Source organism: Elephantulus edwardii, unplaced genomic scaffold (assembly GCF_000299155.1).
Source record: "Elephantulus edwardii isolate Elephantulus edwardi_28Jun2011 unplaced genomic scaffold, EleEdw1.0 scaffold00286, whole genome shotgun sequence".
NCBI classification, from domain to species: domain Eukaryota; kingdom Metazoa; phylum Chordata; class Mammalia; order Macroscelidea; family Macroscelididae; genus Elephantulus; species Elephantulus edwardii.
In genome coordinates this window covers 1,617,302-1,642,476 of record NW_006400036.1, presented here as the reverse complement: position 1 = coordinate 1,642,476, position 25,175 = coordinate 1,617,302, and the positions used below count along the sequence as shown (strand labels likewise).

At 39.8% G+C, this 25,175-nt stretch overlaps 1 protein-coding gene across 1 annotated transcript in view; it reads right to left on the bottom strand.

The window, feature by feature from the left end:
* LOC102853706 (syntaxin-8-like) overlaps positions 1-25,175 on the bottom strand; it is a 288,802-nt gene that overhangs the window by 175,681 nt on the left and 87,946 nt on the right. The window contains exon 5 of the mRNA XM_006900521.1: positions 16,572-16,696. Within this exon, the coding sequence (XP_006900583.1) occupies positions 16,572-16,696 (125 nt within the window). The remainder of the gene's footprint in view (positions 1-16,571; positions 16,697-25,175) is intronic.

Genomic DNA, 25,175 nt, shown 5'->3' with positions numbered 1-25,175 from the left:
AATGACAACAGTTATGGAAAGGCACTAGGTCTTTTGTTCATAGAGTCGCTATGAGTCACATTCAAATTGACGACAATCAACAACAACATAGTACTCCATGTGGTATAGAATACTACACGGTCAGAAAGAAAAAATGAATCTTGATACAACATGGAAGAAGCTTGAAAACGTTGTTGTTGTTATTGTTGTTGTTATATACCATCAAGCTGGAACCAACTCATAGCTGACCCTCCAGCAAGTTTTCAGAGGCAGAAAAGCAAATGGGAGGAGATTGCCCATCTTTCTCCCACAGAGCATCTGGTGGATTTGCCACAGAGGAGCTGGTTTCTTTGAATCACATCCCTTTGGATGGGCAGAATAGCTCATTCTCACGACTTATGAAAATATAGTTGTTGATTGCCATTGAGTCGAGCACGACTCATAGTGACCCTATAAACAAAATGCCTGAAGCCTTTCTCTAACTATCAGCATTTATCAAAGTCCATAGCATTTCCAGAGGCATGCTGTTTAGGAAGTGGACGCCACTCCTTAGGCTGAGTAAAATCAGTCACAAAAGGTCAAATATTTTATGAAATAATTTTTATTTATATGTGTGTGATACAAGCCCTCACAGAAGTAACTTATGGTCTAAGCTATCATATCAAGAGGTGGCCGGGGAAGGGAGGGTTTGACCAGGTAGGCTGGGAAAGGGAAGAGACAAGACACACATGTTTGAGGAGGGGTGGAAGGGCGGAGACAGTGAATGTATTGGTTATTTCTGTTAGGGCAGTTATCTTTCATCTGTTTGGTAAAATGCTCGTCTGTCAGATATTGTTCTAAAACTAAGCATCCAAATTAAGGCAGACTAGGAAGAAGGATTGGTCATCCACTTCTGAAATATAACAGGCCTTCAAAAACCCTATGTATAGCAGAACAAACTTAGACTAGACTAACAGATATAGCGACTGAGGCTGAGCACTCAAATTTGGAAACACAAAGGAAGAGAAACAGCTGTAAGACAAAACTAGTGACTGGTACATGTAATGTGAGAAAAATGAATGTAGGAAAAGTAGACATTGTAAAAAAAATGGAACACATAAATATTGACATATTAGGTATTAGCGAAATAAAATGGATTGGCATGGGACATTCTGAATTCCAAGATCATATGATCTATTATGTTAGAGAGTAAAAGGTGATAAAAAAATGGAGTCTCTTTCATAGTTAAAAAGCCTGTTTCTAGATCCATCTTGAAATACAATATTGGGAGTGATGGGATAATATCTATACACATACAAGGAAGACCTACTAATACCACTATAATTCAAATTTATGCACCAACAACTAGAGCCAAAGAGGAGGAAATAGATGATTTCTACTAACTGTTGCAGTCAGAAATTGACTGAACATGTAACCAAGATGCCTTCATAATAATGGATGACTGGATTACAAAAGTTGGGAACCAGGAAGATGTATCAGTAGTCAGAAAATATGGACTTGGTGACAGAAATGAGGCTGGGGAATAGAATGCTAGAATTCTCTACAATCAATGATTTATTCATAGCAAATGCCTTTTATAAGAATTACTATAGAATGAGTATAAGGATCCAGGAGGGGTGAGAGAGACTAGAAGCAGAGGGATGTGGATGTACAGGGGGAGGGGGGAGATTAATCATTGAGTTTATGATACATGAGGTGGGTGAGGGAAATTGAAAGAATGTGTTTGAATTTGTATTTGAGTTTTGTAAATAAACTAGTGGGGGAAAAATAAGGTACAAATTAAAAAAAGAAATAAACAGAGGCTATACACACAGATTTCGCTTAATGGGATGCACAGGAATCAGTGGAAGGAAGAAAAGTTCAATATCAGCAGTGAAAACTAAGCCAGGTGCTGATTGTGGAACAGACACATGCAAGTTCAAATGAAAGCTAAAGAAAGTTAAAATATATCCACAGGTATCAAAATTTTATCTTGGGTCTAGCCTCCCTGAATTTAAAAGCCAACTCAGGAATAGGTTTGAGGTCTTGAATAGGTTTGAGGTTTTGAACACTAATAAATAAAGACCAGATGGGCTATGGGAAGATATCAAGAATATCATTCATGAAGAATGCATAAGTCATTACAAAGAAGGAAGAAGAAGAAAAGATAAAAATGGATGTCAGAAGAGACTCTGAATATTACTCTAGAGAGTAGTGAAACCAAATCAAAGGGAAGAAATCAAATAGTTAAGGAGCTGAATATAAGATTTCAAAGGGCAGCTCAGGAAGACAAGGCAAAGTATTATAATGAAAGGTGCAAGGAACTGAAGTCAGAACATCAAAAAGGCCGAACTCACTCAGCATTTAAGGTGAAGGAACTGAAGAAAAAATTCAAGCCACGAGTTGCAATGCTTAAGAGTACTATGGACAGAATACTGAATGATTCAGGAAGCGTTAAAAAAAGATGGAAGGAGTATACAGAATCACTGTACCAAAAAGAATTGTCTATCACAGAAGAATTTCATGAAACAACACATGATCAAGAGCCAATGGTGATGAAGGAGGAAGTGCAGACTGCTCTGCAGGACTTGGCAAACAATAAAGCCCCAGGAATTGATGGAATACCAACTAACGTATTTCCACAAACAGATGCTGCCCTGGATGTGCTCACCAAGCTGTGCCAAGAAATCTGGAGGACAACCACTTGACCAACTGACTGGAAGAGATCCATATTTATTCCCCTTCCAAAAAAAGGTGACCTGACAAATAAAATCACACACTAGCAAAATCCTGCTGAAGATCATCCAGAATCAACTGAAACAGTACATTGAAAGAGATCTGCCAGAAATGCAAGCTGGGTTTAGAAGAGGTCATGAAACTAGAGACATTATTGCCAAAGTCAGATAGATCTTGGCAGAAAGTAAAGCGTACCACAGGGATATCTGTGTTTCACTGACTATGCAAAGGTATTTGACTGTGTGGATCACAACAAATTGTGGCTAACCTTGATAAAAATGAAAATCCCAGAACATTTGATTGTACTTATGTGAAACTTATACTTGAACCAGCAAGACATCCTCAGAACAGGGCAGGGAAATACTGCATGGTTCAAAATCAGAAAGGACATGCATCCTGTCTCCAAATCTTTTCAATCTATATGCAGAACATATCATTCAGGCAGCAGGGCTTTATGAAGAGGAATGTGGCATCAGGATTGGAGATAGACTCATCAAAAACCTACATTATGCAGATGACATAACCTTGCTTGCTAAAACTGAAGAAGACTTGAAGCACTTGCTGCAGAAGGTCAAGAACTGCAGTATTCATTATGGATTGAAGCTTAAGATCAAGAAGACAAAGATTCCCCCCACTGGGCCAATTGGCAGAACCATGATAGATGAAGAAGAAACTGAGGTTGTTAACAATTACAGCTTGCTCAGCTACACAATCAACACTCTTAACACCAGCAGTCAGTAAATCAAAAGACAAATTGCATTAGTTAAATCTGCTGTCAGGGCCTTCTGCAGAGTGCTGAAGAGTAACAATGTCAGTCTAGAGAATAAGGTGTGCCTAATACAGTCCATGGTCTTCGCATTTACTTGCTATGCATCAGAGAACTGGACAACAACTAAGGATGACAGAAGAAAAATTGATGCCTTTAATTTGTGGTGCTGGAGAAGAATCTTGAACATACCATTGACTGCCAAGAAAACAAATAAGTCTGCCTTGGAGAGGGTGAAACCAAGTTTCTCATTGAAGGCTAGGATTTTGAGTATCTGTCTTATATACTTGGGCACATGGCCAGGAGGAACCAGTCCTTGGAGAAGGACATCATGCCTGGAAGGGTGGAGGGACAGCACAAGAGAAGATCTGGATGAGATGGATTGATACAGTGACTGGGGCAATGGGATTTGGTGTGTCAGAATCAATGAGACAGGCTCAGGACAGGGCTGGTTCAGAGTTGCTGTACATAGAGTTGCCATGGTCGACAGCACATAACAACAGCAATGAGGTTTAGTGGCTTAATGGCAAGATGCTGTGCTGCAATCCCAAAGGCACGTAGTTTGAGTTCACCACAGGAGAAGTATGGGCAATCTTCTGTGCAATTAAACTACTTCTGAAAATGCACTGGAGGGTCAGCTATGGGTCAGTTCCAACTCGATGGCACACAAAAGTAACAACGATAAATTTTGTCAGACAGATAAATGTATCTATAACTCAACTCTGTCACAAGTCAGAACTGATTCATAGTTGATTCTTTAATGGGGTTTTTAGAGGCTATAAATCACATGGGAGGAGAATGCCCATCCTTCTACCATAAAACAACTGATGGATTCAAACAGCCTGCCTTTAGCTTTGCAGTACAACTTCCTACTCACTAGATCACCAGAGCTCCCTGTACATTTATATTTATAAAGAATGGACAAATGTATAATGCCTAAAGTTTATTAGAGGTTATCAGAAGCAGAAAAGATGGGGAAAAGGTTACTGTTTCTGTCTTTTCAGTATAAAGTGACGGTAAAATCTCATTGACTACAGATAATGGTTGTACAGTCAATTACTGCAATTAGTGGTGTAAAAAGTTGAGCTGTTAATACTGACTACTTATATACACTCAAAAACCTCATGAAATTTAATTTCTTGGTTTGGAGGTTTTCTTTCTCAATGTTGTCAAGTTGGAACAGACTTATAACTGACTCTCCAGTGGGTTTCTGAACGGGAGAAGATTGCCCTTCTCCCATAAAGCATGGCCTGTGGGTTAGCACTATGACTTCTACCAATGAGGCCTCTAGCGGTCCTTGGGGGTTTAAGATCATGGTTTCATGGTTGATATTGTTGTTGTTGTGTACTGTTGAGTCGGAACTGACCCACAGCTGATCCTCCAACGAGTTTTCAGAGGCAGTTAATCACATGCGAGGATATTGCCTTCTCCCACAGAGTGGCTGGTAGATTCAAACCACATGCCTTCAGGAATACAGCATAGCTATTTACCACTAGGCCTTTGGTTTCATGTTACAGCCCAGTTAATTGGCCTGGTAATTTGTTCAGCCCTTCTATGATTTAGTTTATTTAGTGTAGTGCCTGGGCTCTAAGCTTTTAAGCAATCATTTAAGCATTGTGAAAGGCGGTTGTCAGAAACCTCTCCGAAGTACTGAAGAGCAATGATGTCAGTCTAGAGACTAAGGTGTGCCTGATACAGGCCACGGTCTTTTCAGTTACTTGCTATGCATCAGTGAGCTGAACAATGACTAAGGAAGATAGAAGGAAGAGTTGATGCCTTTGAGCTGTAGTGCTGGAGAGGAGTATAGACTATACCAGGGACTGTCAGGAGAACAAACAAGTTTGTCCTGGGGAGGGTGAAACCAGGCTGCTCCTTGGAGGCAAGGATTCTGAAGCTTCACCCGACATACTTTGGACATGTTGCAAGGCGGGATCAGTCCTTGGAGAGAAATGTCATGCTTGGGAGGGTGGAAAGACAGTGCAGGAGAGGAAGACCCTCTATGAGATAGATTGATTCCATCACTGGGGTAATGGGGATAGGTGTGTTGGAGACAATAAGATTGGAAAGGGATAAATCAGGGTTTAGGGTTGTACATAGGGTTGCTAGGAGTCGCAGGCAACTTGATGGCACTTAACAACAACAACTGATCTCTACTCTCATGCAATGTTCTCAGGTACAAAGTTCTGAGACATTGTTCTCAGACACAAGAGGAGGATACAGAATGTATGGCTATTAGCTACAGAACAATTGTTTCCTTTTGTTATGACATCAAAAGAAATGGATGGTACCATAGCTAGCACGACTGAACAGTTTTATTCAAGATTCCATTGAAGAACCCTGATCAAACAGGGGGAAATTAAGGAGAGACTTTAAAATTCTTATGGACTCCAGACTTTCTGGAGCCAGAGGATAGATGAACTCCTGACCTGAGAAAAAAATTTAATCCTTTAACCACAAATTACCCCTGAAGTAATCTTCAAACCAAACAATGAACTGCCAGGAGAACAAACAGGTTCATCCTAGAGAGGGTGAAGCCAGGATGCTCCTTGGAGGCAAGGATCCTGAGGCTTCATCTGACATATTTTGGGCACGCTGCATGGACGGACCAATCCTTGGAGAGGAACATCATGCTTGGAAGAGTAGAGGGACGGAGAAAGAGAGGGAGACACTCAGTGAGATGGATGCAGTGATTGGGGTAATGAGGGTAGGTGTATCAGAGACAGTAAAGTCGGCACAGGACAGAGCAGGTTTCAGGGCTGTTGTACATAGGGTCACTATGAGTCGTAAGCAACTCGAAGGCACATAACAACAACTACTAGTGTTAAAAAAAAAGTCTGCCTTAAGATCCATTTTGGTCTCCTCTTTCCTTCCCTGTTTTTAAAATAACCTTTTCCTTTTTTCATGTATCATGCTCCTGATGTCATTCCACAATTCAATCATTAGTTATCTGCAATCATTAGTAATCAATGTATCAAACTGATTCATGAGATGGCCTCTAGATTCACTTGGATATTCAAGATCATATTTTAGCTTTCATGGATGTATTTTTCATAATCTTTAGTTTCAATTTGAACTTGCATATGAGTAATAGATAGTCAGTTTCATAGTTAGTTTTTGGCCTTGTTCTGACTGATGATGTTGCGCTTCTCTACTGTCTCTTTCCACACATGTGGAGCTCTGGTGGCCTAGTAGGAAGGAGTTGTGCAGCTAACCTAAAAGCACATGGTTTAAATTCACCAATTGCTCTACAGGAGAAAGGCAATTTTCTTGCATGTGATTTAGAATCTCTAAAGACCCATTTGAGGGTCAGCTATGAGTCAGTTACGACAAGACGGTCATTGTTGTGAGGTGCCATCAAGTTGAGTGTGACCCTATGAACAAAAGACCTGAACCGTGTCCTATCATCATTTCTGACACATTTTAGCCCATTGCTCCAGTTACTGGATCAATCCATTTCAATGAGTGTCTTCCTGTCTTTTATTCACCTTCCAACTTTGCAAACATGATGCCTCTTTCTAAGGAACCACCTCTCTTAGCAACATGCTCAAAGTATGTGAGATGAACCTTTGTCATCTTTGCCTGCAAGGACCACTCTGGTTGCACTTGTTCTAAAACATATCTGTGTATTCTTTTGACAGTTCATGGAATATTAAGTACTCTTTTCCAACACCACAAGTAAAAGGCATCAATTATTTTGCAATTCGTATTCTCTGTCCAGCTCTCAGATGTGTAGCAAGTGATTTAAAAGACCAGGACCTAAATTCGGTGCACCTTAGTCTTCAAACTGGCATCATTGCTCTTCTGCATTTTTGACAGATTCCTGACAGCATACTTGCCCAATATAATACCTCTTCTGATCTTCTCACTGCTGGTACCAAGGGTGTCAGTTGCTGATCCAAGCAAGATTAAAATTATTCAATACTGTCTTGATCAATTATGATGCTGCCTATTGGCCCAGTGGTGAAGACCTTTGTTGTTGTTGTTTCTGTTTGCTTATTTTGATGTTGAGATGTCGCCATTGCAAAGACTGTAGTCCTTGATCTGCAGGAAGTATTTTAAGTCATCCTCATTTTCAGCAAGCAAGGCTGTGCCATCTGCATAATGCAGGATGTTGATGATTCTTCCTCTAATCCTGATACCAAATTCCTCTTCATAGAGTCCAGCTTCACTAATTCTTTGCTCAACATACATACTGAATAGGTATAAAAAAAGCATTCATCCCTGATGCACACCCTTTCTGATTTTAAACCATGTAGTGTTCCTTTGTTCCATTTGGACAACAGTTTCTTGATCTAGGTATAGATTTTGTATGAGCACAATTAAGTGTTCTGGAATTCCCATTCTTCTCAATGTTAGCCATAGTTTTTTATGATCCATACAGTCAAATGCCTTTTTATAGTCAATAAAACAAAAACTAGACATTCTAATATTCTCTGCTTTTCAGCCAGGATGCATCTGACATCAGCATTGACATCCCTGGTGCCATGGTCTCTTCTACATCCTACTTGAACTTCTGGTAGTGATCTTCAGCAATATTTGCTTGCATGTGATATTAATGATATTGTTCAATAGTTTCCACATTTTGTTGGGTTATCTTTCTTGGGAATAAGAACAAATATGATCTCCTCTAGTCAATCAGCCAGGCAACTGCCCTTCACATTTCCTGGCATGCACTGGTGAGCATCTCAGTGATACATAACAGTAACAACTGTCTCTTTTCTCAGATGTAGTTCCTTTGACTCCTGTCTATTCTATTAAGCAAAGTACATTCATGCAGTTGCTGTTTATGGTTTTTTTTAAAAAGGTGTTTGCAACAAATAAGTTACTGGTCATACAACATCCTATGATACTATCTCTGGCCTCATTTCTATCACCAAGGCCATAAATCTGACTACCAGTCCTCCTTTATTTTTCCCCAATTTTTTCATTACAATTATAAATTATTAAAAGTTATTATAAATGCTTCATATATATATATATAAATGCTTCTTGATTTCATGTTCAGTCAATTTCAGAATGCAGAAACTGGTAGATATCCTGAGTTCTTTCATGTCTGGACTTCGTGTCTGGTGAGTAAACTTAGATGATAGTTCATATTAATAGGTCTTCCTTATATGCATATGGAAAGAAGAGATTGGTTCGTGTTAAAAAATATCATCAAGGAGCTCTTTTAGAAAAACCATCTATAGGAGTCCAAATAGTCAACATTTACCCCAAAGCAAATATGAGGAGTAATGTGTGGGGAGGTGGGGGATGGGGATGCTTCAATAATTGAGATGGAACAAACAAAATGGAGAGAACACTGACAAATTGCAAAATATGTTGTTGTTATTGTTGTTATGTGCTGTCGAATTCCCGCAATTCATAGTGACCCTATGTACAACAGCCCTAAATCCTGATTTATCCTGTGCCAATCTCACTGTTTCAGATACATCTACCCCCATTATTCCAGTGACCAAATCAATTCATCTCATAGAGGGCCTTCCTCTCCTGTGCTATCTCTCCACCCACCCAAGTATCATGTCCCTCTCCAAGGACTGGTCCCTCCTTATAACATGTCCAAACTATGTCAGATGAAGCTTCAGAATCTTTGCATCCAAGGAGCAGCCTGGTATAACCTTCTCCAGGACAAATCTGTTCATTCTTTTAGCAGTCCATGGTATATTTATTCAATACTCTTCTCCAACACCACAGCTCAAAAGCATTAATTCTCCTATCGTCCTTAGTCATTGTCCAGCTCTCTGATGTAGAGCAAGTGGTTGCAAAGACCACAGCCTGTATCAGGTGCACCTTAGTCTCCAGAGTGACATCGTGGCTCTTCAGTACTTTGGAGAGGTCTCTAACAGCAGACTTTCCCATTGCAATACGTCTTTTAACTTCCTGGCTGCTGCTGCCCAGAGTGTTGACTGTGGAGTCAAGTAAACGAAAGCTATTAACAATCTCAATCTCTTTACCATCCTGATGCTGCCAATTGGTCCAGTGGTGAGAATCTTTGTCTTCTTGATACTGAGCTTCAGTCCTTGACCTTCTGCAACAAGTGCTTCAGGTTCTCCTGTTAATGAATCTTCCTCCAATCCTGATGCTACATATCTCTTCATACAGCCCAACCTCCCGTATAATCTGTTCTGCAAATAGGTTGAAAAGGTATGGAGATAAGACACAGCCTTGGCATACACCCTTCCCAATACTGAACCATGCAGTGTTTCATTGTTCTGTTCTGACGTCCGCCTACAGGTCCAAATATAGGTTTCGCATAAGCATGATCAAGTGTTCTGGGATTTCCATTCTTCTCAGAGTCAGCCACAGTTTGTTGTGATCCACACAGTCAAATGCCTTTGCATAATCAATGAAACACAGATAGACATTACTCTGGTACTCCCTGCTTTCAGCCAAGATCCATCTAACATTAGACACAATATCCCTAAAACCACGGCCACTTCTAAACCCAAACTGCCCTTCTGGCAGTTCTCTGTTGATGTGCTTTTCCAGTTGTTTTTGGATACTCTTCAGCAGAATCTTCCTTGCATGTGGTATCAATGATATTGTTTAATAATTTCCATACTCGGTTGGATCACCTTTCTTTAGAATGGGAACAAATATAGATCTCTGGTGGTTGTCCATATTTCTTGACACAACTTGGTGAGCACATCTAGGGCAGCATGTGTTAGCTGAAAGACATCAGCTGGTACCATCAATTCCTGGGGCTTTATTTTTTTGCCAATTTCTTCAAAGAAGCTTGAACTTCTTCCTTCATCACCATAGGCTCTTGCTCATATGTTGTTTCATGAAATTCTTCTATGTCTGCCAATTATTTTTGGTACAATGACTCTGTATACTCTTTCCATCTTCTTTTAATACTTCCTGGATCATTTAATATTCTGCCCAAAGCATCCTTAAGTATAGTGACTTGAGGTTTGAATTTATTCTTCAGTTTGTTGATCTTAAGAAATGCTTAGCAAGTTTAGTTCTTTTGATTTTCTGTCTCCAGCTCCTTGCACATTTCATTGTAATACTATCTTCCCATGCTGCCTTTTGAAATCTTTGTTCAGCTCTTTAATATCTTGAATTCTTCCCTCTGTTTTGGCATCTTGGTTCTCTAGTGCAATATTCAGAGTCTCTTCTGACATCCATTTTGGTCTTTTCTTCCTTTCTCCTCTGGCTTTGTAATGGCCTTTTGCACTCTTCTTGGATAATATTCTTGATATCCTTGCACAGCTCATCATTAAATTATTAAATAGGTATCTAATTTTCTCTGTAAGCTTTCATAGAAACACAGTAAGATATTTTGTTTAAAACCTCACACTAGTTTGGATGAAAGTTTACAGAGCCAATTCATTTTCTATTCAACAATAATACACATTTTATTTATCACATTAGTTTTAATTGCCTCAGTGTACCAGCACTCTAGACTTGTGCAATTTGTACTATATATCTGTGCCTCAATAAAGCTGTTTAAGAAAGGCAGAATTACACTAGCAACTAAGATAGAATTACTTTCTGGATCCAAGCATATTGGAATCTGTCAGACACTGTATAATAAGCCAGCAATTTTTATTATTTAACATTTTAATTTTAATTTCCAATAAGTAAGCTTTTTCTTTATCTGCTTTGAAAGATTGTGGCACTGTATTCAGCTGGAAAGTAAAAAAATTGCCCATATCATCTCAATGAAATGAAAAAGATATTTTTGAGATGGTCAGCTGGGCTACATGTTACTAAGTTGGGTTTTAAGTTTACATCATTTTCTGCTAGGATCACCCAGAGTAGTTCATCCTTATACACACTACGCTATCTTGTTCACTTTTTGAAGAAATTAATTTAATTAGCATTACTATCCTTTATGGAGTCTCTCTCCTACATGTCTGTACAGAAAGGGTAAATTAGACAAAGCATCCTTTGGAAAGCAGATAGAAATTGTTTGGAATGATTTACTTTTTTTTTTTGCTGTTGTTGTTCATGTGTGATTCTACATTCCTGGTGAATGATGAATATAGTTGCTCCCATCCCCATAAGGGTTGCTGGGCATTTGATGAGAGAGGGAAAGTTTTAAAACTAGACTGAGGTTGGTGTAAAATTTAGTCTTGTGAACCTGATAATAAAGAAGAGGTTCATTTTTGTAAATAATACTGGCTTAGAATAGTGATATTATTAGATTTATCCTAATTTATGAAGAATATTAGTCTCTCCATGCATAATTTTAGACATGCACACAAAAAATGTTTGAATAAAAGATTACTGTCTTGTAATATAAAAAAAAGAAAGGCAGAATTAGAAAGAATAACATATCTGTACATATTTAATGAAAAAATGTTCAAGGTACTTGTTGTTACGTGTTATTTGTTATGTGCCCTCAAGTCAGAATTGATCTACTACTGACTTCTAGGGGGTTTTCACAGGCTGGAGATGATGGTTAATCTTTTTCCCATGAGCAGCTGGTGGAGTCCAACTGGGCTCGTGGCACAAGTCTTTATCCACTGTACACCAGAGGTCCCCATGACTCATGTTGCTGTTGTATACTACTGGGTTGGAACCGACCCATAGCTCACCCTCCAGTGAGTTTTCAGAAACAGTAAGTCTTACGGCAGGAGATTGTCCATCTTTCCTTCTCCTCTGGAGAAGCTGGTGGATCGAATCATGTGCCCTTGGGATTTCAGCACAGCTTCTTATCACTAGGCTACCAGAGCTCCCTAGGACATAGTAAGATACATATCAAGCTTAAAAATACATGAAATAAGTTGTAAATATGTATGTTGGTGGTGGTAGATGCCATTGAGTCGAGTACAACCTATATCAACCTCATAACCAACAGATCTGAACCTTGTCCTATCCTATGTCATTCTCACAATTTCTGGCACACTTAAGCCCACTGCAGCAGTTACTATGTCAATCTATCTGGTTGAGGGTCTTCTCTTTCCTTGACCCTCCACCTTCCCAAGCATTATGTCCTTCTCCAAGAAATAGCCTCTCCTAGCAATATGCCCAATGTAAGATGAAGCTTTATCAGCATTATCATCTTTGCCTATAAGGAGCACTCTGGCTGACTTTCTCCAAGATATTTGTTGGTTCTTTTGGGAATCCATGAGATATTCAGCACTGTACTCCAACAATACAGCCCAAAGGCATCAATTCTTCTTCTGTCACCTTTGTTCACTGTCCAGCTTTCAAATGCATAGCAACTGATTGAACTGACCATGGCCTGAATCAGGCACACCCTCATCCTCAAGCTGACACCACTGCTCCTCAATAATTTGGAGAGGCCCTCAAATGCAGACTTTCCAGTGCAATACAGCTCTTGATCTCCTGACTGCTGGTAACAAGGATGTTGACTGTGGATTGAAGTAAGATGAAATTGCTGACAAGTTTAGCATGTATTGCATCTCAAAGTCAAGAAAACAAAAATTATTACCACTGGATCAACAGGTAGCATCATGACAGATATACTGCATCTCAGCATCAAGAAAACAAGAATTCTTACCACTGGACCAATAGGTAACATCATGATGGGTGGAGAAAAGATTGAAGATTCTATTCCTTCATCTTCTGCAGCAAGTGCTTCAAGTCCTCCTCACTCTCAGCAAGCAAAGTTGTGTTATCTGCATGTTGTTGTTAGGTGTTGTTGAGTTGAGTACGACTCATAGCAACACTCAGAAGAGCCAACCTGAATCCTACCCTGTCCTGTGCAATACTCATCATCTCTAACACACCAGAATCCATTGCTGGGGTCACAGTGTCAGTCCATCTCATTTGGCGTCTTCCTCTCCTTTGCTGACACTCCCTCTTTCCAAGCATGATGTCCCTTTCCAAGTAATAGCCACACCTACATACAAGTCCAAAGTATGAAAGATGAAGCTTCACAATCCTTGCCTCCAAGGAGCACTCTGGCTTCACATTTTTTCCAAGACATCTCTGTTTGTTCTTTTGGCAGTGCATGGGATATTCAGTACTCTTCTTCAACACCACAGTTCAAAGTCATCAGTTCTATTATCCTTATTTGCTCTGCTCTCTGATGTATTACAGTGACTGAAAAGATCATAGCCTAAATCAGGCACACCTTAGTCTTCAAACTGATATCACTACTCCTTAATTATTTGGAGAGGTCCCTGACTGCAGACTTTCCCAGTGTAATATGTCTCCTGATTTCCTGACTGCTGATACCAAGGGTGTTGATTGTTGACCCAAGCAAGATGAAATAGTTGACAATTTCAATCCTTTCTTCATCAATCTATAATGTTAACTGTTGGTCCTGTAATGAGGACCTTTGTTTTCTTGACATTAAAATACAGCAAGCATTTCATATCTTTTTCACTTTCAGCAAAAGAAGTTGGCTCATCTGCTACATAATGTAGGTTACTGACGAGTCTGCCTCCAATCATGATGCCAAATTCTTCTTCATAGAATCTAGTTTCTTGAATAATTTCATCAGCATACAGATTGAATAGGTATGGAGAAAAAAAATAATACTGACAAACTCCTTTCTTAATTTTAAACCACATAGTGTCCCCTTTGCTCTATTCACACAACAAACAGCCTCTTGGCCTAGGTATAGGTTTCACATGAGCACAATTAAGTGTCCTAGGATTCCCATTTTTCTCAATGTTAGCTATAATTTTTTTGTGACCCGCAAAGCTAAATTCCTTTGCATAGTCAATAAAACAAATGGACATTCTCCTGATATTCTTTACTTTCAGCCAGGATCCATCTGACATCAGCAATGATATCCCTGGTGCTACGGCCTCTTCTAAATACCACCTAAACTACATAGATATCTATGTACTTTTCTAGATATCTTTGAATAATCTTCAGCAATATTTTGGGTGCATATGATATTAATGATATTGTTTGATAATTTCCAGAATAATATGTATAACAGAGCTTTATTGAAATAAAACACATGTGTCCTTATATATGCATGTTGATGTATATAAAAATATGCAGGGAAATAAAGGTTAACCCATTTACAGTTTGAGATTGGAGATGCAATCCTACTGCCATCAACTTAGTTTTGACTCATAGTAGCCTTCTATTAGGTTTCCAAGGCTATCAATTGTTATGGTAGAGCACAGCCCATCTTTCTCTCTTATAGTGGTTGGTGGATGTGAACTGATGACCTTTTGGCTACCAGTGCAATACATTTTCCACTATGCCACCAGAGGTCTGTTGAATACTAAGAAGGGCTTTCTTTTTATATACCACTATATTGTTTGCTGGCAAAGAGTGTTGAACAGATCATGGACTGCCAGGAGAACAAACAGGCCAAACCTGGAGAGGGTAAAACCAAGCTTTTCCTGGAGGCAAGAATTTTGAAGCTCAGTCCCACATAATTTGGGTACATGGCCAGGAGGACCAGTCCTTGGAGAGGAACATCATACTTGGAAGAGTGGAGGGACAGTGCAGGACAGGAAGAACCAGGATGAGATGGACTGACTCAGTGACTAGAGAAGTGGAATTGGGTCTGTCAAAGACAATAAAGTTGGCTCAAGAGAAGGCAGGGTTCAGAGCTGTTGTACAAAGGGTCACTATGAGTCACAGGCAACTCAACAGCACATAACATATTTTAAAATCATTAATTGCTTCTGAAATTAAAAAAAAAGAAAAAATTTTAAATAATTATCAGGTATACTTAAAAAAATAAATAAACCAAGAAACTGCAGAAAAGACCCTCAATGTCATTATTCATAATCTGAACCACAATGAGATGATACTACAGCTTAACTAGGATAGAAGGATTTAAAAAAAAAAGGAAGAAAACAAGGTGACAAGGATGTGGAGAAACTGAGGCCTTCATCCATTGTTGGCAGGAATGTAAAATGAGTAGCCATGAAGGAAAACAGTGCGGCAGTTCCTCAAACTGTTAAACACTGGATACTGTATGGCCTAGCAATTCCACTCTAGGTACACACCCAAGAGACTTGAGACCAGAGACTTGAACAGATACTTGTATACCAGGGTCTGCTGCAGCACTATCCACAAGACCCCAAAGGTGTAGACAACCTAACATTTGTGTCTATTAATACACAAATGGTGAAATAAAATACAATAATAAATAAAATTAAATTAAAATTAAAATGGTGAAATTGTGGTATACACAATGAGATAAAACACAGCCCCAAGAAGAACAAGGTCTGGTACATACAACACAGACAAACCCTGAAAATGTGCTGAGGGAAACAGATACAAAAGGACATAAACTGCATGAAATAGAACAGAGAAATATATAGAGACCAAAGTATGTTAGTGGTTGCAAGGGGAAGATGGTGAAGAGGAACTGGAAAATTACTGCTTAAAGGGCTCTAAACAGATAGAAACTAGAGACAGGTAGGGGTGATGATTGTACAGTTTGGTGAATGTAACTAATGGACTGCTAAGAGAACAAACAGGTTCATCCTAGAGGGTGAAACCAGGGATTCTGAAGCTTTGTCTGACATACTTTGGATATGTTGTAAGGAGGGACCAATCCTTGAAGAGGGATATCATGCTTGGGAGGGTGAAGGGACAGCGCAGGAGAGGAAGGCCCTCGATGAGATGGATTGATTCAGTGTCTGGGGTAATGAGGGTAGGTGTGTTGGAAACAGATTGGCACAGGATAAGCAGGGTTTAAGGCTGTTGTACACTGGGTCACTATTAGTCGCAGGCGACTTGATAGCATATAATAACAACAACAACTGACGTCCATAAGTTGTACATCTAAAAAATAATAACAGGGAAAATGCTTTGTTTTGGATATTTGTACCACAGCAACAATACAAAAGAATTAGCAGGTTTAACAGCTGCTAAGCAAGATGCACTTAAATGTTAAAGCCAAATGGATTTATACTTTAAAAAGGTGGCGTCTTATCTTATGTTCAGGGAGCAATTCCCAGTGGTAGAAAAAAAGGAGGGACATGTACGTCTGAGGGCCTGGGGCTCTCAGAATCCAAAAAGCTCACCACCTCGGTCAGCTCCCCAGGGAATGGCAGCAGCTGTCTCTTCCCCAGGTAAGCTGAGGCACCAAAACATCAAGAACTTTGAAAGACCATTTTCATGTCAATTTTCAATGGGGATAAGGAGCATTCCTGACTGACATCAAAACCTGGCAGGGTTCCGGAGCCCACACTCAGCAGGGTATCAGTACCTTGGATAATTCTCTGCTGCTGTTGCCGGATTTCATCAAAACCTAAGCCTCTCATCTCCTCAGGCTCCTCAAGGAGCCAAGGGTTGGGCGCTCCTCGCTGAGGCCCTCCAGTCATCAGGCTGGACCTACGAACAATATTAAAGGTGTTACATATCACAAAATAAAAAAAATTAAAAAAAAATACAGCTCAGTTGCAAATTACTCCCACAAGTGCCGAAGTGGCCAGCCTCACAGGCTTCGAAAATTCAATTCAACCACGATTTACTGCATTCATAGTTGATGCCAGGAACTGTGTCAGTGCTGGAAGAGATACAGGATGAATAAGGCATATTCACTGGTCCCCTGGACAAAACAGCCTGCTAAAGAGTCTGCAGCAGGATCCAAAGACCCTTCTTGGTAATCCTTACAGATGTTTTTCAGTCCATCATGATGGAAAAGATTGGTAAATTAGGTTCTTAAATTTCAAATACAGGAAGCTGAATGGAAATGACCTTTTTATCAGGACAAAGTATGTCTCATTGGCCACCTGGCACCAAAGGCCACAGCATTATTGCTTAACCAGATACAATGGGGTAACCATAGAATCTAGCATAAGAAATGACCATATAATTTTATATTTCACATTAAAAGGTATTTGGTTTCTCACAGGTAGAGATACATGTAGAGTTTCAAATCCAATGTTAAAACTATAATGTAGCATATGTAACATAAAAAATAATCCTGAACCGCTAATCTTAATATTTACTCTCTCTAGTAACCCACATATCCTGTCTTTGCCATGCATGTCAGTCTCCTCTATGTCCGAGGGACAGAGGGGGGGACACACTTTCCACCTCTGTCCCCATTTATAGGAATCTTCTCATGTAGAACATCTCTTCTATCCCTAACAATGCACTTTCTGCCCCAGCTACAAGGATCACCTTGACCATTAAACCATCTCTGACCACTTTAACCCAGCGAGGTACACGGTAGACATCTCAAAAGATTCACAAAGAATAGTGCAACAATGAATGAATGAAAACCCAAAATCTCTGTAAATGTTCATTAAAATTAATAAAATTTAATTAAAAAAAGATTCACAAAGAGAGCAATGGTGAAATGATGTGGAAACAAGAGCAGTCAAGAAGAGTTAAGACATTAAGCATTTATTATATTTAGGAACAGTCTTGGATAATTTCTAAGGACTTATTCATAACTCAGTTGCTTTTAATAATTCCAGGCTTTCTGACATCCCTTGTATAGAAATAGCTGCTGCCTTGTCTAACCTTTTAACCAGACACACTTCACTGTCTCCTAGTTAGATGCAGGAAATGAAAATTATCCTGCACTCAACAGAGTGAATAACTAAGAATATCAGCTTGAATCCTGACTCCATCAGCTAACAGCAATATGCAGAGTAGCATCTACCTGATAGGGTTCACAGGAAAACATTTACTGAGCACTTACTATGTGTTTCATCCATAAGGATGAACCTCTGCTCTTAAAAACATACATTCTTTTAGAGTTACTGCTTGTTTGCTTGCTTTTTTTTTTCACTGCTTTCATTTTTGTTACGGAATAATGTAAGGGTCTGATGCAGCCAGTGCTGGCAAGATAATAATTGTCCAATTAACATTAACTATTATCATTGTACTGATTACTATACTCCCTAACAGGAGCTAGTGAAATTTTTTTATTAAAAAATATGAGCATATGTCCCAAAAGGACATATCCATTTCATTTTTAGTTTAGAACTGCAGAATATTGTATGTATCAAGAAACAAAGTCAGGTAAAACGGAAAGAGCATTTGTTAATTCTTTGGACTAGAATTTTAAACAGAACTGGTTTCTCTACTCAAAAGCACTAACATGTCAAATACAAATCCAACATTTTTCTGCTTTATTGAAAAGACAGATGTGTTTCTTTAAAGCCTTGCTGCATTTGGTTGGCCCCAAGTATCCAAAATGTCAAGGCTTCAGATTTATTCCCTCTAATAATCATTCAATTTCATTTCGCTTTGAAGGTAGGGGCAGAAAGCAGTGGAAAAAGAAATGAAGAAAGGAAGTTTACAAAGCACACCCCTAACTCTTACACCATCCCTCAAGGGAAAGCTTTGGATCAAAACAGCCATGTGGGATTATGTGCAGAGTTCGCTGCAAAAGCAAATGCTAAAAAATAAAAAAAAAAAAAAGCAGAATAGTTCAAAAGGTGTAGAAAGCTGCTTCTGAAGTACTTCAGTGACCAGCCAGGAGCATCCATTCAAATTAGTGTATTCAAAACCCACCCAGCAGTGTCATGAAAAGGACATGCAATCAGCTTTCATTACCCTTAAGTCAAGAAAACCCTGGGCAGCAGTTCTATTCATTAGCTCCTCAAGTCTCAGCAGCAACCCGGCTGCAACTGATATGTTGTTTGATTTTTACCCCAGTTGATATTTCTCATCTAAGGTTAATGTTGGAATGTCCCACTGATAGCTCTTGTCACTCAAAAAGTATTCTTTTTTAAAACAAGCATTAAAGACATTAAAGAAGAAATAAAATAAATGTAAGAAGCTTTTAGCTATGTCAAAACACAGTAAGTTAGATCTATAGTCTAACATGGTTCAAATCCACCAGATGCTCTGCTGGAGAAGGAGGGGCAATCTCCTCCTGTACCAGTCAGATCCGATTTGACGGCACACACACACACACAAACTAAAAACAGAACTATGGTCTAATTATAGTACTTTAAAAAGAAACAGACAAACAGTTAAAGAAAAGAAGTAGTTATATGGACACAATGTAACACTGATATTAAATATAAAAGAAAACTCCAGACATAGAAGAAAGAATTTCTTAGACTGAGTTAAGGCTTCTAAGTTCTATGAACTGACAAAAAATATTTTGGCCACAATCCTATGTAATTAAATCTAAGAGTAAATAATACTGTACTGTAATGAGGGTGCTCTGTGCCATACTGGTGTTACTGTACATAGAAAAGTCAGGCGGCTAACCCAAAAGCCATGGTTCTCTAGCAGTTCAAATCCAACAGCTACTTCATGAAAGAAATTTACAGCCTCAGCAACCCAATGGAAGCCCAGCAGAGTCAGTTTCAGCTGTAGGGCAATGTGTTGACTTGATGCTGTAATGCGCAAAAGTTATAGGTGTGCCAAAAGTAAAATTGTTTTTAAAAATGTCTTTTCTCTGGGTTATCTTATTCTAAATTTTGTTTGAATTGTTTAAAGGTGAATTTTATTTACTTTGATGTTTCTTATTTGCTGATGCACCAAACCTACTTGGAAACCTATCCCTGAATATACTTTTACCAAAGTGGGTAAGATCATAGTAGCTACTATATAAAGATCTTTCATTAGAAGTTATGTTCAATGCAGTATTTAGGGTTTTATCTATTATGACTTAGCATTGTTCTGGGTATAAAGGAAAACTGAGAAAAAGTTAAGACATAATTTTTGCTTTTAAGGAGTTTATGATAAAATCAAAAGAGAACTTTCACTCACAAAGCAAGTATTAAAAGAGCTATTCACCTTGTATCTTTAGGCTCTTCAGTTTTGGTTTTCTCACCCATAAAACAAGGGGTCTAAACTAACTCCTGGGGCGTGGTCCAGAGGGAGACAAGGTGCTAATCCAAAAGCAGCAAGGGCTGCACCATTCTGGTGATTCAAATCCACCAACGCTGAGGGAGAAAAGATGGACAATCTCCACCTGTGTGACTTAGAGGCTCAGAAAACCTGCTGGAGGGTCAGCCATGACTTTAAGGCAGTGAGTGTTTCTAAGTTGAAGTAAATTGGGGAGCTCTGGTGACATTAGGAGTTTGCTGCTAATCCAAAGGCTGCCTTCTTCCGTGGTTTGAATCCAACAGCAGTCCATGAGAGAAAAGCAGGCGACCCACTCCAGTACAATCGACAGGCTCAGAAACCCAAAGGAGGGTCAGTGTTCCAACTGGACAAAGATGAGTTGGTTTGTTTGAGTAAGCTGGTTAGTGGACTGCAGCCCTCTTTTCTGGCCCAAAGTGCACTCATTAACCGCAACTGTGTTGTTAATTGTGGTCCAACAAGGCATTGAAAGGGGTTGGGTAAGTGAGGAATGAATATTCATTATTCTGGGGGGGGTGAGGAACGACCAAGTATCTTCTTAAAATCCTGAATATTATTTTCCACCTTTAAGTAGATGGTCTCTTAAGTTATGGGGGAAACAAAACAAAACACAGAAGTTATTCCTTTCCTACTGGCTCAGGCCTGAAACTATGAAATAATTTTTACACTTCTCTTTCTTGCATATTCTCCAAAATATTCTCCTTAGCAAAACATCTAGAGTCTGGTCACTTCTCTTCTATTCCTCTAATCTAGCTTCACTATCCCAGGGCTCCCTTTCTCCGCCGCTGCTCCTGCCCTCTGCAGCCTGTTACCCAAGCGGCCAGAGTGATCCTTGTAAAAATAAATCTGGTCTGATAGGCAAATCCACAGAGACAGGAAGCACATTAGTGGTTGCCAGGAGTGGGGAGGGGAGCAGGGAAATAGCTGTTTATGGAGGTGGGGTTTCCTTTTGGGATGATAAAACTGTTCTGGAACTAGATAGTGGTGATGTACAATATTGTGAATGTTCTAAATACCACTGACTCGAACACTTAAAAATAATACCTTTTATATGAATGAATAAATAAATACATAAAGCCACATCCTTTTTCTGCTTAAAACCTTTCATTTACTTCCCATCACCCTTAGCATGAAATACCACCTTACTGTCACCTGTAACTGGCCTCCATGCTGTTTCTATGGTGCACAGAACCCACTTCTCTCTCTGGGCCTTTGCATGTGCGGTTGTCTTTCCTGCCCCAGCTAAGGTGCATCTTTCCTGATGCATCACAAGGCTTTCTGACTTGATTCAATCTGTGCTCAAACAGCATCTCTTCAGAAGCATTTCCCTAACTACTGTAGCTACAACAGCACCTTTGCCTGTCATGGTTCATCCCTTCACCCCCATATTCCACCTTACTTTTTTTAATAGCACACAAACCATGGGATGTTAAATGCTGGCATGCAGAAGCTCCACGTCACTATAACCTCAGTGTCTGTCACAAAAAATGCTTGGGGAAAGATAGATGAATTGACTAATTCAACAAAAATAACAAATTAAGGAACAATTTTGGAAAAAGTAGTCAGGGAATAACGATCTCTTACTCTGGTGGTGTGTTTTGAAGTCTCAGAGGCACTTCACAAAGGGTATCTCTCTGGAATCTTAAGCCTGAGCATACACCAGCACAGGCATTATTATTAATAAGCACACCGAGGCAGAGAGAAAGCGGCTTTCTCAAGATCAGACCTAAAGTGGCTGAGCTAAAGGCTCAACCGACATCTTCTGACTCTTAATCCAGTGTGCTTCTTTTATACCAATTCAGGAAGGGGCCAGAAAGGAAAAAAGATTCAAGAGAGCTTTGAAGAGTGGGGAAAGCTTAGATAAGTGAGGGAACAAGGGCAACACTTTCTAAGAAAGGGTAAAAGCAAGATGTCTCCAGGACAGAGAATGTGTGCCTACCTGTGCACTGAATAAAAGCCAAGAGTGAGACATTATGGAGGCCTGAGTGCAAATGGTTAAGCACTCGGCTACCAACCCAAAGGTGGGAGGTTTGAATCCACCCAGAGAAGCCTTAGCAGAAAAGCCTGCTGACCAAGTGCTGAGAAAGAAGTCACTGACAACCCCATGGAACACAGAGCTCTACTCTGACACACAAGAGCCTGCCATGCTTGGACTGAATTTAGCACCAACAGGTCTTTGTTTTTGTCTGGATCTAGGAATTGACTCATTGGCACCTACCAGCAACAGAGGAATCAAATGCAAGGTATAAAGTCTTAACAAGCCTCTATCAATTTTCCTAATCCCTTTCATCTGCATACTTATTGAAAATCTTGTCATTTTAGCTTTCCTCTACTTCCATCCCCCCACCCTATAAACCCTATAAATAACTACTTTTTCCTCCTATTCACAGTCAAATTTCTTTAACAAATAAATGCGCATTAATGGATGAAGGATTAAGGAAAATATAGTCAATAGTCATTTTCATGGGGTCTGAACTCATTCATAGCAAACCCTCCAATGGGTTTTCAGAGACTATAAATCACACAGGAGGAGACTGCTCACTTTATTCCTCTTTTTCTTTTCTCCCAGAGCGGCTGGTAGGTTCAAACAGCCAGCCTTTTGGGTTGGCAGCATAACGCCCTACACACTAGGCCACTAGAGTGGTAGATATATGTAGTGGAATACTATGCAGCCATAAAGAATAATGATACATCCTAAGACATTATAGATGAACCTGGGGTAATTTATGCCAAGTGAAATACACTGACTGTGAAAGAACAATACTGTGTGATTGCACTTTCATAAGAAGGCAAGAACAAAAATTCTTACAAAGTCCAGACTTAATGAAATGGTTGAGACTAAAGGGCTCTTTAAGACTATCACCCTGAGAGAGTCCTTAAACCTTAAGGCAAAAATATTCTCGTGATCACCTTGAGCTAGATGGCAGACTGGCTCATAAAATACTGAATATCACCTGTGATGTATGAGCTCTTTAAAAAAAAATCAGTTATAGGAGACAAAAATTACTCTAAAAGCAAAGATGAGAATGTAAAAGGACAGGGAAAGGAGAGTCCTGAATTAAAATGATGATACACTTTGACAAATGTACCCAGTATCACTGAATAATTTGTACAGAAATTATTGAATGGAAAATTAAGTCACTGTGTAAACTTCTGCCTTGAACAAGAAAGTATTATTTTTTAAAAAAGGAAACATTGTTCACCAATTCCATTTCCTGCCTCCTGCATTCCCTCTCCAATACACCCCGCACAATCCAGCTTCTACCCCATCACCTCCTGACTACCAACCCTGTTCCCATGCTCAACCTCCCCTTCCAGACCTCATCTGCCAAAGCTTATCCCTTATCCAGGAAGCCTCTCTTGCCTTGCTTTCCTCTACAGCACTGTCCCGCTGACAATTCCTTCTCTGTAACTTGCAGGTTGCTCTTCTCCACCTGCCCCGTCTATGTTGGTGTTCCTCAGGGATTCTGTTTTGATCTTGAACTTCTTTTCTTACTATATTATCTCTTCTAGGCATTTTCATCTGTTCCAGTGGCTTCAAGCTGTACGAACAGATCTAAAACCAAAACTCACTGCCCTTGAGTCAATTCCAATTCATATTGACCCACCATCGAGTTTGTGAGACTGTAAATCTTCACCAGGCTGGGGCTGCCCATCTTCTCCCAAGATGCTGCTGGTGAATTCAAAGCACTGGAGATGGGCAGCCTTTTGGTTAGCACTCAACACAGTATGGTCTACACCACCAGAGTTCTTTAAGAATGGATGCTATACCCCCCACCAACCAATTTCTGCAGCTCTGCAACTGCATCCCTGCCCATCCTCACCCTTCTGCCCCCAACCCTCACCTCCTTGTACCCCCAATATGTTTTTTCCCAATTAAAAAAAAGAAAAAAAAGAATGGATGCTATACTGATAGTGTTCAAACGTTTTCATGTCCCAACACAAACAAAACAGGATCCATTGCCGTGAGTCATTACAGTGGTAGATTCTTACTTAGGGGTTGGCTGATGATCACACTAGCTGGGCAACATGAGAGCCTGGAGGCGGGAGGAAAAATGGCATAGAAATAATTAAAAAGAAATGCGGATGTCAAAAGTTCTGAAGTATTTCCTCCTACTCTTCTTCTTGGTTTTAAAATCACTGCTCAAAAGGATTATAACTTTATTTGAATCCAAGACACTTTCCTACAAGCTCTATGTTTGCATTTATGACTTGTCATTTGGCATCTCCAACTGCATATTTCACATTCAAACTCAACATTTCCAAAATCAAATTCGCTGTTTTCCTCCCTTTAAGAGGTTTCTTCTTCAGCTTCACTATATTCCCAAGCCAAGCAAGTTGGGTTTTTTTTTGGCTGCCCTCCTCCACACCTCAATTACCAAGGTGTCCCTCAGAAATGGCCCGCAGGCCTGTGCCACTGCTTGTACTGTATGGACTCACATCTTCCCCACCTCCTCGGAGAGAACACGGCTACAGCCTGCTAACTGGGTCTCCCTGTCCCCAGGTGCCATCATCCAATCATCTCACAGCTGCTGCCAGAGTAACCTCACAACATTGCTTCCCCACTTTTAAAATAGGAACATATTTTTCTTTACCAATCTAAAGACATTACAGATCAAGTTGAAGCTTAATCAAGACAATATGGCCTCAACATATCTAACTACCCCCCTTCTTTTTCCTCAGCCCCATGGACTGTTTATCAGAGTTAGACAAAGGCACAAACTTTCACACCCTCATGTTTTTGTCTGTGTATGGAGAGTTGCTGCCCCCACCTCTTTGTCCATCTGGCAAAATTCCATTCATCCCCTATGGCTCAACTCAAATGTCACTTGTGCTCTTTAGTCTTTCCTGATCCTCTCCCTTCTCCCCTTCCCTTGAATCAATCACTCCTGGCTGCTCCCATGGCACTTGGCTCACAACCTCCAACGTGGCATTTATCAAGCGGGATTGCAGTTAGTTATTTACTCATCTGTCGCCATGACTAAATTATGAGCTCTGCAAGGAAAGAGGCCACAGGACAGTTATGTTTATC